Source organism: Aplysia californica, unplaced genomic scaffold (assembly GCF_000002075.1).
Source record: "Aplysia californica isolate F4 #8 unplaced genomic scaffold, AplCal3.0 scaffold01100, whole genome shotgun sequence".
Taxonomy (NCBI): domain Eukaryota; kingdom Metazoa; phylum Mollusca; class Gastropoda; order Aplysiida; family Aplysiidae; genus Aplysia; species Aplysia californica.
This window is the reverse complement of record NW_004798370.1, coordinates 14,080-29,463: the sequence shown is the minus strand read 5'-3', so window position 1 is coordinate 29,463 and position 15,384 is coordinate 14,080. Positions and strand designations below refer to the sequence as shown.

Sequence of the window (15,384 nt, the reverse complement as noted above, 5' to 3'; positions counted from 1 at the left end):
GAGGGAGTATCACATCTCACCTAAAATGAACCTTGTTAAGTTTTTAAATGAGCAAACAAAAACATCTCTCCTACCTCTCCACTTTCCTTTGCAAGTGTATGAACGGAGGAAAAAAATGGAAAAAGCCGGAAAAAAACAGAGATTTGGCATCCCTGTTTAAAAGTGTTACAAATAGAGAGTTCGATTTTTGAAAAGGTGTTTTTACTCCCAGATCGACACAATTTAGATTATCTAAGAGGCAGGCTTCAACCTGTGTAAGTGAGAAGAACAATTAAATACCCAATAACTTTGCGGTTTTTTTAAACCTCCACAATGTGGATTGAAACTAATTTTTGAACAGCTTAATCAGATCTCTGCTAAATTATAGTTTACCTCTTTTTAGGGCTAGATCTAAATCTATAACATCCAGTGGGACGTCGTGGGCGCGGCAATCAGGGTCAAGTTCGAGGGTGGAATACACCTCAAAATCTACTTTGTGCTATTGGTGTATTTCCTAACTACATGCATTTACAAAAACTACATTCGCTTTCTAACATAAATGCCAAATTTCCTTAAAATCGTAGAGAAAATGTAAGAAATATAGCACTTCGAACTATACGCACTGACTTCCGACACATATGGCGCGGCAGCCCCAGGACTGGTAGAGAGTCCGTGGGGGTACGGCTAGGATAAAAAGAGTTAAAAGAATAAGAAATGGAAGGGTCATAAAGTGCAAATGTTTTTTGCCTCTCCTAAACAAATTGCCTCGCTATATGGACAGGATCATTCATCATTTTCCCTTAAGACGGCAGTTCAGGTACAGTAAAAAGTAAAGTTGTTCCATATCCGATCCGGACATAGGGGATTGCCTTGTTAGTGAGACAACTTCCTGGGCCTTCGGCATATTGTTGTAGGGTGGCCAGTTCCGTTCCACGCCGCCTTTACTTCTCCAACTCGAAATCAGGTACCCATTACTGCTGGGCGGGCAGGAGAGGGAGGAAAAAATATGTGTCATGTACAGTACAAGAGAAGAAATCCTCACCATAGACAAAGAGCGACATCGTTCTGCTGTCGGTTCCCACGCTGGATTCCGCCCGGCACTCGTATAGACCTGAGTCTGAGCTCTCCGCCCTCTCAATCACCACTGAGCCAAGGGCTGGGGTTCGAATCCTCCCATCCAGCGATGGTCTCACCACTTTCCCTTGATGTACCCATTGCATAGAAGGGGAAGGAATTCCAGAAGCTGTACACCCAAATGAGATTTCTTGTCCTTGTCGGACAGCAGTGGTGGGGAACTGGACTTCTTCAATCTTTGGAGGGACTGGAGAATGAAGAAAAAATGATAGTTACAGGAGAAGGCACAAAAAAACCAAAAAACTGGACAGTTACAGGAGAAGGTAGAAAAAAAGAGTTACAGGAGAATGAAAAAAAAGACAGCAAATAAAAGAGAGAGCAAAGTAAAAAAGACAGAAAACAAAAAAAAAAACAGTTACAAGAGAATGAAAAAAAAAAGACAGCAAATTTTACAAAACAGATACAGGAGAATGCAAAAAAAATTTTTTTAAATCGACAGTTACAGGAGAATTTTTTAAACACAGTTACAAGGAAATCAAAAGCAAAAAATAACCTTCAGTCCAACCTTTCACATACTCTTCATCTAACATTTTTCTGACAATAGCCACCTTCAGAACAACAGAGGCGAAACATCAAGATGCATAGTTCTGAGAACATGGGATTCAAAGACTCACACACTTATTTATATGGCAAAATTCTTTTTAACACCTTATTCGTTAAGTGTAAAGTCAGTATCGCATTACACTTAACATAGTGACAGAGTGAGCAATGAATTTAGACTCAAGTAATGTCAAGCAGAGGTCGGTGACACAGAGTTTAGCTGGGTAGTCACTGGGGTGTGTCCTTGAGCAAGACACGACAACCCTAACTCAAAATACAGGGCGCTGCACAGTGGCAACCGACAATGGCATGGTTGTAAATTGCTCTGTACTGGTGTAATATTGGTATTAATGTATGTATTCGTGCATGTATTTTGTTTGTATGCATTCATAATTATGTATTTATGTATGTATGTAATTATGTATTTATGTATGTATGTAAGTATGCATGTTGGCCATTGTAAACCAAATTGCCCTTCTGGGATCAATAAAAGTGTAATTATTATTTTTAAATATTTTTTTAGACACAGTCTGCAGGGCAACTGCATCAGTTATGCCTTACTTTTATAAGAAACGGAGCTCAAAATTTTTCCATCCTTACCCATAAGACGGACAAAAGCAGAAGCCGTCGCAGTTCCCTCTGAACTGTCTGCCACACACTCAAACTGACCGACCTGAGCCCATCCCAGGCTTGATATGGTCAGTTTATGATTCTCCTCCGAGGCATCAACGTCTTGCGGCAGCACAGAGCTTCCCTGGAATAATCAGGGGAAAATATCTGTTTTCAATATGTGAAGCGAGCTGACAAAATGAGTTACTTCTCAGATGCCTTAAGGAAATAGATACACCACGCTAATAGGCGAAGTTTTTAGAATTCATAAGTATGAAGTAGTGGAAGACAGGTTAAGGTTTAAGAAAAAGGCATCAATGGAAAATCTACAAATTTGACCCCAATGTCGATTTTTGGCCAATATCTCCATTTGCAGATTGTGAGATGTCACTCATTTTGTCAGCACACTTCACATATAATGCGCAGAAGTGGTGCTCACTTACCTTTCATAATATCTCCAACATGACACATGCTACTTGCTCAAGAGTTTATTCTGAGCTGAGCTGCCGTGATTCGTGAGTGATCACTTGAAAAACACTTCTTAAATGGTCACGTGATACACACAGATATAAAGGACATAACTCGCATAATACACCGATATTTTATTTTAGTAGTAGAGGTTTTACAGTGCTCGCAACTGCATAAGGTTATATGAGTATTATGAGGACCAAGGGGTGGATGTCAATAGAGAAGTCATTACAGGGAATCAGACTTACTCTGCTCATCTCTCTGGCTTCAACAGCACAAAGTCTGCTTCGACTATCAAGGCACCCCGGAGATAATGGGTCACAAGAGTGACAAACATACAAAACATGTAGAGGAAAAATGACAATAGTAAGGATTAGGAAAGAAAAAGCAGGAGTTCCCTGTTGTAGATCAGGCACAGTTATCAGCATGACATTGATGAATCAGCCCATTTACAATTCTACAGTTCATGAACGAGAAATGTCCCCCCTTTGGGAATGGCCTAAAGACACTTCAGTCAGAGCAGTTAGTCTCTCTTAACAATACACCTTTGAGCTCTGCGGTAAAAGGGAAAAAAAAGAGCACATGAACAGAGTGGGGACAAATGTCAGGAAAAGTGAAATTACTTATATATATATATATATATCGCTACCCTAGAATTACAAAGTTCTATCTGCTCGGTACTCAGTTTTGAGAAATATGACGTTAAAGATTTGAGTTTCACAACATGTCAAGCTTTTTCGAATGCAATTCTTTGAATATCTTTAACAATGACTCCAAATAATCTTACAATTTTGAAAGCGCAGATAGAACATTTGCTTTCTGACCTCATAGTCTTAGTAACTCAAGACAGCCAATAATGTCAGATAGAACTCTGTAATTCTAAGGACCTCCAAGCAAATATTGAGTTCCTGCGTGATGTCGGCATCGCTGACCACTTATTATGTCACAGTGCCAGAAGGAAGAAAGAGAGAGAGAGAGAGAGGGAGAGAGAGAGAGAGAGAGAGAGAGAGAGAGAGAGGGGGGGGGAGGGAGAGAGGGAGAGAGAGAGAGAGGGAGGGAGGGAGAGAGAAAGAGAGAGAGAGAGAGAGAGAGAGAGAGAGAGAGAGAGAGAGAGAGAGAGAGAGAGTAAACAGTAAACATTTTGAAACCAGCAAAGTTTATTTTGTTTGTTTTAGTAAGGTTTTACTGCGCTCACAACTGCATTAGGTCATATGAGCGCAAAGGGGTGGATGTCAACAGAGAAGTCCTTACAAGGAATCGGGCTTACTCTGCTCACCTCTCTAGCTTCAACAGCACAAAGTCTGCTTCGACTATCAAAGCATCCCGGAAATAGTAGTTCACAAGTGAGTGACAAACATACAAAAGAAGTAGAGGAAAAAGACAATAATAAGGATGAGGAAAGAAAAAGCAGCAGTTCGCCCTGCATTGTCCCGGCACAGTATGAGCATGACATTGATAAACAGCCCATTTACAATTCTACTATGAATAAGAACATGTTAATATCACCCCTTTGGGAACAGCAAAGTCGAACGTCAGCACTCACGTTGTACAACCAGTGGATGGAAGGAACTGGATGACCTTTGACATCACACTCTAGGGTCAGCCTTGACCCAATGACCTCTGTCACATCAGCAGGCCCCAGCACTATGACAGGCGCCACTGTGAAAGTAGAAAGAAAAATTAGGTTAGTTTTAGTTTTAGTTTTAGTTGGTGTTTTACGGCACTTGCAACACAATAAGGTCATAAAAGTGCCGAAGATTACAGGTGTTAGAGGAGAGTAACAAACACAAAAAAGAAAAAGGGGAGATTAAGACGATAGATGTTTGATAGGAAAGAAGAAGCAAACCACACCAGAGCACCCGCCAACCACCCACAACATGAGGTTAGGAGCATGAAATAACAAAGAGACCTTGTGATGAAAACAGACGACAGAATATGATCAGAGAGCAGGAAAGAAGGTGAGAGAATAACATTTTAGAGAAAAAAAAATGTTCCCCTCGCTCTCAGGTTTCGAACCTGGGACTTACTGAATGAGAGGCGAACACCATAACCTCTAAACCACCGGAGCCCCCCCCCCCAACATATACATTGTCACTGAACATTGCCAAGAACGGACAACAGAACTATGTGTCTCGACTCTGAATTTCTTTAAAAAAGGAACTTTCTGATCTGGCAGCTAATTTCAAGTAAAAGAGTCACCAAATGTGGGGCGTGGTGACAAAATGAGTTATTTCCCGCAATCCATAAATCGACAAATTGGCCAAAAGTCGACACTAGGGTCAAATTTGTAGAATTTCTATTGATACCATGTTCTTAAACTATAACATTCCTTTTACTATTTCACTTTTACAAATTGTAAAAGCTTCCTGATAAGTGTGATGTATATATTTCCATCAGGCTTGAAGCCGAAAAGTATCTCATTTTGTCAGCACACTTCACAAATATATTTACAATCTTGATCATGTACAGAAAGTGGTGGGGCCTTACTGAGAAGAGCCCCTCCCAGCAGCTCTCTCTCTCTCTGATTGGCCCGCTGTCGCGGTAGCGGAGTTTAGCGGAGGAAATGGCGGTAGCGAAAATCCACTAAATAGCGGAATATTGAGACCCCTGCAGAACCCACTTTCTTCACTGACCATTGACAATGAGCTTGCCCTCGGAGGAGGTCTGACCCGCCTCATTGCTGCCCACACATTGGTAGCTGCCCGCGTGGTCAACTGTCACGTTGGCAATGACCAGACTGGAGAGGGTCAAGGTCACACCGAGCGATGATTTTTTTGATAAACTTACATCAACGCCATCTGTGAAGTTGAAAAAAAAAGTGAATAACATTAATTTAGTAAAAAACATTGAGTAAAAAAAAGTTTTGTTTGTTTTAGAAGAGGTTTTACGGCGCTCACAACTGCATAAGGTCATATGAGCGCTAGAAGATTAGAGGTGTTACAAGAGAGTAACAAACATAAAAAAGGAGAATGGGAGATAAGGACGATAGATGTTTCATAGGAAACAAGAAACAAACCACACCAGAGCACCCGTCAAACACCCACAAAAAAAAGTGCATTGACGTTTGTCTGTTTGTTTGTGTAAAGAGATGCACATTGACACTATAATAGTCACACAGTCTTTGTTTTACTTCTTTTTTTTAAATAGTTTTAGTAGAGGTTTTACGCGCTCGCAACTGCACTAGATCTAGGTCATATGAGCGCCATTGCTTTTTTTTTTTTTTTGTTTTTTTTGTTGTTGTTGTTTCATTGTTTCTATATAATTATTTGTTTGAGTAGAGAGATGAACATTGACACTTTAATAGTCATTTATAGCATACTTTTGTTTCATTGTTTGTATATTTGTTTGAGTAGTGTGAAGCACATTGACACTATGACAGTTCTACAGTGCACAGAAAAAGTAAGACAGACAGAAGCAACAGAGGGAAAGAAAAGAAGTAGGACCTACCAGTGGCGTCCTCTAATCATCCAAGCACATTGACAAGACAATAGTCACTATTTAGCACAGTGAAATAATACGACCAAAAAATCAACAGCCGGAAAGAAAAACAATAATAATAACAGATAGCATTTATATAGCGCAAATCCCCGCTCAACAGCAAGCTCTATGCGCTTCACAATCTATACTATTACATGTACCCCGGTAGACCTGAGAACATTCTGAAACAACCTCAACTTCCTGAGAAGCATACAGTGCAAGCCGTCATTTATAGGCGCTAAAACACTAATATACTGACACGATCTTCCGCTTTCTATGGCCGGGTACCCATTGCCACCTGATTGAAGTGAGGAAAATTCATGTAAACTGCCTTTCCCAAGGACACAAAGTCGGGCCCGTGACTCAAACCCCCAAACCAGCAACCTCACGATTACGAGTCCCATAGCCTAACGACTAAGCCATCGACGCCGCAAGAAAAGAGGTAGGATGTGCCAATGCGACCTTCTAACCACTTGTTGTAACTTTTCTAGTAAGTTCCAACCTGCAGTAAGCTTGTAATACACTGGGACTAAAAACCTATGTCGTGGCTACCAGGTGTAAAACATTTTTTACGAGACAACAGAGAATGAGGTGGCATCAGTAGCCTAGTGGTTAGGCTACCGGACTCGTAATTGTGAGATTGCGAGTTCGAGGGTTCGAGCCTCAGCTTGGTCCAACGTTGTGTGCTTGGGAAAGGTATTTTTCCTGTATTTCCAGCTTGGCTCGGTCTTTTTGGAGATGGACTTTAAACCCGGAGGTCCTGCCTCTTAGATAACTTAATTCACTAATAGTGTGGACAGCGGCATTAAACCCATACCATTTCACCATTTTTTTTCAGAGAGTGTAACTTACTGTGATACCAGCGAATGTCAGGGACCGGGTCCCCAACGATTGGACACTCGATGGAGTACGAACGTCCCTCTCTGGCTGTGAGTTGACCAATCGGGTGTAGCGACGCAGGTGGTACTATAAATAGAATAGCAATGACATTTAATAATACATTTTTGTTTTTTGTTTTTTGTTTTTTAGTAAGTTTACGGCATTTGCAACACAATAAGGTCATATAAGTACCAAAGCTTAGAGGTGGTACAAGAGAGTAACAACCACAAAATGGAAGGAGGAGAGATAAGGACGATAGGTGTTTGATAGGAAATAAAAAGCAAACCACACCAGAGCACCCGCCAACCACCTACAAAGTTACTTCTTCTAAAATTAAAAAACACTGGTATTTTTATGATGTTCGTTACGTAGAAGGAAACAACCTTCAGACAAAGAAAGAAATATGAAAAATAAAAATTTTTTCAAGGAGTGAGGTAATTAAACAATTTCCTTCTAATGAATAACAGGGGAAATTAGAGCTTATATTGGCTGAGAGAGAGAGAGAGAGGGAGAGAGAGAGAGAGAGGGAGGGAGAGAGAGAGAGGGAGAGAGAGAGGGAGGGAGAGAGAGAGAGGGAGAGAGAGAGGGAGAGAGAGAGAGAGAAAGACAGAGAGACAGAGACGAAAAAGAGAGAAAGAGAAACAGAGACAGAGACAGAGGGAGAGAGACAGAGACAGAGACAGAGACAGAGACAGAGACAGAGACAGAGACAGAGACAGAGACAGAGGGAGAGAGAGGTGATTAAGTAAAATACTAAGGCAACTTTCCCTACCACTCCAAAAGCACTTTAAAAAAATATACTTTTATCAGAATTGTAGAAATGTATTAGACATTTTGTCTGACCATTTGAATAAAGAGTAAAAAGAAGCACATCGCCTTAGTAATGGCCATTAAGTGATGGGAGACAGACAGACAGACAGACAGACAGACAGACAGACAGACAGACAGACAGACAGATAGAATTAACAGTGGGAAAGTAAGGAAGCATGACCTTACAGTGACGCCCTTCAACAACCCACAGACAGGATAATATAATACATCCATCAAACTTACCAATCACAACAACAGATGCATTCCCTGCGGCATTTCCATATCTATTTTTAGATACACAAGTGAACTGGCCTTCCCAAGCTTTGCCCATGTCATTTACAAAAAGTTCTTGACCACGGTTCCTGAAAAAAAGACAGTTCACGTTTCTGACAAAAATGATATTATCAAACAAACTGTAGTTGGAAGTGTTTGACTGATTTCAAATTTAATCTCGCTCACTGAATGATAGTGATAGCACAATGTTTTACATGCAGTTGACACAATTATGAGAATTTGAGAACAAACACACACACACAGACACACACACACACACACACACACACACACACACACACACACACAGACACACAGACACACACACATACTCATACACACTCACGCACACACAACAACAACAACAAACACACACTTCACTCACACAATAGACAGTTTATCAGAGGGAGGCACAGACAGTCCCTGGAAGATTACACACAAACACACACACAACAACAACAACAGCAACAACAGCAACAAACAGTTCCCCACTCACACAATACACAGTTTTTCGTTTTAGTAAGTGTTTTACGGCAATTGCAACACAGTAAGGTCATAGAAGTGCTGAAGATTAGAGGTGTTGCAAGAGAGTAACAAACACAAAAAAGAAGGAGCAGAGATAAGGACGATAGAGATGTTTGATAGGAAAAAAGAAGCAAACCACACCAGAGCACCCGCCAACTACACACACAATAGACAGTTTATCGGAGGGAGGCATAGGCAGTCCTTAGAAGAACACACACACACAAACACACACACAACACACACACACACACACAGACACACAAACTTCCACAACCCCCCTCCCACACACACACACACAAACAAACAGTCCCCCACTCTCACAATAGACAGCTTATCGGAGGGAGGCACGGGCAGTCCCTGGAAGAACACAGCACACACACACACACACACACACACACACACACACACACACACATACACACACACACACACACACACACAATTCCCCACTCACACAATAGACAGTTTATCGGAGGGAGGAACGGGCAGACCCTGGAAGAGCCAGCTGGTCACAGGTTCTGGGTCAGCCTCCACCAGACAGCTCAGATGTAGCGAGTCACCTTTGGTCACTTTGGTGCTTACCGGTGGCTGCAGCATGATGGGAGGACCTGTGGGAAAAGAGCAGTGAAAGATATGCTCCTTTTTCTTTTTCTTTCTGTCTTTCTCTTTTGTTTTGTTATTTTTTACCCTACCCATTTCTATTAGAAAAAGAAAAAAACCTCCGAAAAACAGACAATTACAAAAAATAAAACAAGAAAAAGGGGGGGGGGGGGAATGAAACAAAAAAGGGGAAAAAAAACAGAAGCATATCAAGAGAAAGAAAAATTAGTTCTGCGAGAAAAAAATTTCAGAGATGCCGTCTGCGGAGGAGAATGGATACAACGTGATTTAGATAATGATGCCGATAATGATGACGATAATGAAGAAAATATTGATTATAAACACAATGATGAAGACAATGATGAAGTTAATTATAAAGAAAATGATGAGGATAAAGATAAGGATAATGACGAAACAGATGATGAAAATGATGAAAGTACTGGAGGAGATAATCAAGTAAATAATGCTGGAGATAATGACAAAGACACTGGTAAAGAAAATTATGAAGATAGAGGCATAGACAGTGATAAAGAAAACAATAAAGATAGTGACACAGACAGTTTGGGGGGGGGGGTTGGGAAAGTGTTTTTAGGGGTTCGCAACCGCATAAGGTCATATGAGTGCGCAGGACACATTAAACTTTTTCAGTTGGTAGGAAATTTTGCCTGGGTGGCTGCCGAAGTCTACTCTTATCGATTTTAGACCACCAAGGGATCTTTAACGTGCACAACTTGCACATGGGCCCTACGTGACACAGACAGGTTTGGTTTTTTTTTGGAAAGTGTTTTTAGGGGTTCGCAACGGCATAATGTCATATGAGTGCACAGGACACAGTTGGTAGGAAATTTTGCCTGGGTGGCTGCCGAAGCCTACTTTTATCGACTTTAGACCACCAAGGGATCTTTAACGTGTGCAACTTGCACATGGGCCCTACGAGATTTTTCGCTCTTGTCCGAGAAGACTAGGTGTAGATCTTTCCTACCAGAACATCAGGGGTGTGGCTGAAAGACAGCAGTAAGAAGGAGCCAAGGAGTAGCAGTAGAAGGGCTGCAGAAAGAGTCAGGAGCCCAGAGGAGGGGGCAAAGGAGGTGAGGGGGTGGGGGCAGAAAGAGGAAACCAAAGCAAACAACAGAGCATTGTTAGAGAGCAGAAAAGGAGGAGAAAGGAGACAATTTTTAGAGATGACAAATTTTTCGGTTGCTATCCGGATTCGAACCCCGGACCTTTGAAGGAGAGGCCAACACTTTAACCTCTAGGCCACGAGAGCCCCCACACAAACAGTGATAAAGAAATTGATGAAGATAGTGACATAGACAATGACGAAAAATAAACAACACATCTCACCCTCCAGCCTCACTGTCGCAATCAGCGAGGTCCGTGTGGACGGGGTCGTCAAGTTATTCACCGCCACACAGTAGTAAACCCCGTTGTCCGACTTCCTCACAGAGAGGAGATGGAGGTCATGGTCGACGACCTTGACATTTGTGAGCGAGAGGTCAAGGACCTTGTAGTTCTTGTACCACACGACCGAGGCCGGGGGCAGGCTTTTGGGCGGCTGGCAGGGAAGCACAACGTCTTGCCCGTAATATGCAAATGTGTCGGACGGATGGCGGAGAAAATCTGTGCGAAGGTCTGTAAAGTAAGTAAGTAAGTAAGTAAGTAAGTTAGTAAGTAAGTAAGTAAGTAAGTAAGTAAGTAAGTAAGTAAGTAAGTAAGTAAGTAAGTAAGTAAGTAAGTAAGTAAGTAAGTAAGTAAGTAAGTAAGTAAGTAAGTAAGTAAGTAAGTAAGTAAGTAAGTAAGTAAGTAAGGAAGGAAGGAAGGAAGGAAGGAAGGAAGTAAGGAAGTAAGGAAGTAAGCAAGTAAGCAAGTAAGCAAGTAAGTAAGTAAGTAAGTAAGTAAGTAAGTAAGGAAGGAAGGAAGGAAGGAAGGAAGGAAGGAAGGAAGGAAGGAAGGAAGGAAGGAAGGAAGTAAGTAAGTAAGCAAGCAAGTAAGTAAGTAAGTAAGTAAGTAAGTAAGTAAGTAAGTAAGTAAGTAAGCAATCAAGCAAGCAAGCAAGTAAGTAAGTAAGTAAGTAAGCAAGTAAGTAAGTCTATTCAGTGTTTAAGGCCATTGCTCCACATCACATGACATAAAACACTCATTTGATAAGTAAACTCTCCATAATGAATAAGTACAGGTTGTGAACATATCTCTTATCATGCATGGGTCAAACACTGCATATTTCTGTCACTGGGCCGAGTCAGGCTGGGAGGGATTAACAATTTCCATTGATGGACAAAGTGTGAACAATAGAAAATAAAGTGAATTTCATCTTTAATTTCATGAGAGTTACACCTATCACATAAGGTAGGTCTGTAAAAAAAGACAGAGAGGCAAAATGCTCAAATGTGAGGCATTCTGACAAAAGGAGTTATATCTCAGATTTTATCCCGATGGAAATAGATGCGTCATATTTATAGGTTGGGTTTTATAGCAATCTATTAGGATGAAATGATAAAAGACATGTTAATCAAACTTGAAGAGAATGGCGTTGGTTTAGAATCTACAAATATGACCATTTTGTCAATTTTAGGCAGATATCTCCATTCTTTGATTACGAGAAGTAACTCATTTTGTCAGCATGCCTCACAAATTCTCTAAGTAAGGCATAAACAATCATGGTTTGCCACTCACTTCTCTGTGGCAAGATACTCTAAAAAATAAGCCTGTTTAATTTCAGTCTTTTTCCCATCACCCGTGACTAATTTTTTCAGAGAATTTTTTAATACATATTATACATATATAAATACATGCGTAATATCATGTTGTTGTTTTTTTAAGCCTCATTTTTTTATGTGATATTTTTTTTAATGTTATGCGCGGTGAGCATATTTTAGAAAATGAAAATGTGCCGCATCAATGCTATGTATGTAGTAGTAGTGGTGGTCGTCGTCTCGTCATAGTAGTACTAGTAGTGGTAGTAAGTTGCTCTTTGTCTATCTCTGTCTCTTTTGCCTTTTAGTTTCCCAGAAAGGAAAAGATGCCCTAGGCCTTCATATACATTCAAGTCTCTAAGAAGTTGCATCTGCCTATTCTCTTCCTAATTCAACACTCATGGTAGTGAGCAGCCCAGAAGGGCTCTCTCCAGCACTTCATTTGATTTATAATAAAACTTGCATTCATATAGCGCATACCCAAGCTCTTTTAGTTTTAGTAAGAATTTTACGGCACTTGCAGCATAATAAGGTCATATAAGTGCTGAAGATTAGAGGAGTTTCAAGAGAGTAACAAACACAAAAAAGAAGGAGGAGAGATCAGGACGATAGATGTCTGATTGGAAAAAAGAAAGAGCAAACCACACGACAGCACCCGCCAACCACCCACCACCCTCGCTCAACAGCATGCTCTATGGGCTTTACAACCATCATTAGGCCTGCAGTTTGTTTTTCTTTTTTGGTCTGGTGTAAAAAGTACCAAAGCGGACTTCAGCGGATTGCTTGTCACACTGACAATATCAATCAGCTCTCTAAATATCAGTTTAGTTTTACTTAGTGTTTTACTGCACTTGGAACACAATAAGGTCATATAAGTGCCGAGGATTAGAGGAGTCACAAGAGAGTAACAAACACAAAAAAGAAGGAGGGGAGACAAAGACGATAGATGTTTGATAACAAAGAAGAAGCAAACCACACCAGAGCTCCCGCCAACCACTCACTCTCTAAATATCAGAAAGTACTATATAAAGCAGACATAAAGAACAAAAAAAACAGAAGTTACTAAAACTTTCTTCTCCAAAGTTTCAGAGGGGAAATGTCAAGAAAGAAGTACAAAAAATTGAGAAAGACAAAGAAAAAGCAACAGAAACTCACAAGAGACTTTCATCTCGAGCACAGGCGACTCAGACGTGCCCTTTGAGTTGGAAGCTGTGCAGAAATATGTCCCGGCATCATCCTCCACGATGGGGAAAAACGCCAGGCTGTCATTGGCTAGAATGTACACTCGTCTTGACTCGTCAACGGGGTACCGACCGAAATACCACGAGATTTTCGCGGGCTCGGTCGAGGCCACGCTCCTACAAGGCAAGACGAGATATTTGCCCTCTGACACGACCAGCACGGGTGGCAGCTCCCACTCAATCTCCGGCACAGAGCTGCTCGGGGTGTCTGAAACCAACAGAGGAAAAAAAACAGGGTGAAATGGTTGAGGATTAACGTCCCCTATCAACACTGTTAGGTTATTTAACACTTTTCTATCACACAGAATATTCTATATCATAAAACTTTACATCATAGACTTGAGATTTACTTTTAACTGAAGTAAAAAAAAAATATAAAAAAACATCTACGCAAAAATGGCCATTTAGTACTGGACAAAAGTGAGACAGGCAGACAGAAGCCGAAGGGGAAGAAAAGAACAACTTATCAGTTTTTTTATTTTTATATTTTTTATTTTATCTGCCGCTTATACCCTTTTGGGTGTGGCAAACTTATCAGTGGCACCCTCCAATCTCCCACAATCTTCGGCATATCACTACAATCTTGGAACATCCACACTAACTCTATATCACCTGAACACTCTAACATAACACCCAGTGCGCATTGCAGAAAGTTTCATCAAATCCCTATTTGAAATGGGTTGAAACTTTGAGGACAGCTAAATTGGCCTATAAGGAGCAGCAAAAGCTACCATTCTAGCAAAATTTGACGAAATTTTTCAAAATTAAATATATGCACTATTTTCCAGTCCCGATAGGGTCCAGTTTGATGAAAACAGCAAATTAAACTTAACACTGCGGGTTTCAGTTTATTTGCTTAAACGGGAATGCCAAAAGCCCTATAGGAATTCAGGGCTAATTATGATGGAGCAAGGCAGAGGTCAATTAGATATGAAGTGCACTGGCAAGCACCATCTCTTTAACGCTATCCATACGTCGCGTTTTACTATCGTATCCATATGACGTGGGGAACTCTGTGCCACCACTTTCAAAAGACAAAACTTACTCGTTAATCCGATTCCTACACTCTGCATAGCAGTCTGTCAAAATGATTTTTTGAGAAATACTGAAAGTTTTAAAGAGATCTTTGTACTAGAAGTAGTCTAAAATGTGAAGAATACAACCCCGGGGGTACAAAGTGACCCAGGGCGTATGGATAGGGTTAATCTATTTTGTAAATGTATGTGCCCTTATGCCCCCACTGACAATTAGATCATTTAGGAGGCGGGCTTCAACCCCGTCAATCAAGGCTAACCCGAACTGAAAAGGATACAGCATCCTAGCAGAAAGACTGAGATACTCGATTAAAAATGTTCCCCACTTCGGAATTGATCTGTGGTCACTTGTGTGCGATAGAGAAGTACCTAACCACTACACCACAGATGCAGCGTGTGTGTGTGCCATCCCTGAAACATCAAGCCATAACAAACCCCACCAAGGCAGGGCTACTGACTGAAGTTGTCTTTACCCAAATAGGGGGGATAGTAACATGTTCTTACACACAGTAGAATTGTAAATGGGCTGATTATCAATGCCAAGCTCATACTGTGCCGGAGGAACGTAGGAGGAACTGCTGCTTTTTCTTTCCTCATCCTTACTATCGTCATTTCCTCTACTTCTTTTGTATGTTTGTCACTCCCATGTGAACTACTATTTCCGGGGTGCCTTGATAGTCGAAGCACACTTTGTGCTGCTGAGGCTAGAGACGTGAGCAGAGTAAGCTTGATTCCCCGTTTGGACTTCTCTGTTGACTTCCACCCCTTGGCGCTCATACTCATATGATGTATGTAGCTGCAAGTGCCGTAAAACCTTACTAAAACAAAACAAAACCACATCAAACGGGAATTTGAAGGAAAGCTTCTGCAATGCGCCCCGGCGGGTATAACATTACAATCGTAAGTGATGTTGGCCGCCCCACTCATGACTTGCGCCCCCAGCTCTGAGTTGAAAGCCGCACACTCGTACTGGCCGAAGGTGGCGTCTGATACACTTAGCGCGAGTCTGAGCGACGTCTGGTGAGACAGTCCGGTCCTGTCGTAGTCGCCGAAGGCAGCCGTCATCCGGTCACCCCCGAGGAACACTTCACCGTCCATGAGCCAGAAGACCTGTTTGTGTGG

The 15,384-nt window shown here is 41.3% G+C and overlaps 1 protein-coding gene across 1 annotated transcript in view; it reads right to left on the bottom strand.

Moving 5' to 3' along the window:
* LOC101855762 (hemicentin-2) overlaps positions 1-15,372 on the bottom strand; it is a gene marked incomplete at both ends in the record, with an annotated part of 39,975 nt that extends 24,603 nt beyond the window's left edge. Inside the window, 11 exon segments of the mRNA XM_035973284.1 lie at positions 603-663; positions 963-1,300; positions 2,254-2,407; positions 4,274-4,389; positions 5,364-5,528; positions 7,060-7,173; positions 8,140-8,258; positions 9,149-9,302; positions 10,639-10,926; positions 13,143-13,436; positions 15,159-15,372. Of these exon segments, the coding sequence (XP_035829177.1) occupies positions 603-663; positions 963-1,300; positions 2,254-2,407; positions 4,274-4,389; positions 5,364-5,528; positions 7,060-7,173; positions 8,140-8,258; positions 9,149-9,302; positions 10,639-10,926; positions 13,143-13,436; positions 15,159-15,360 (2,005 nt within the window).
* Between the last annotated feature and the right edge of the window lie 12 nt (positions 15,373-15,384).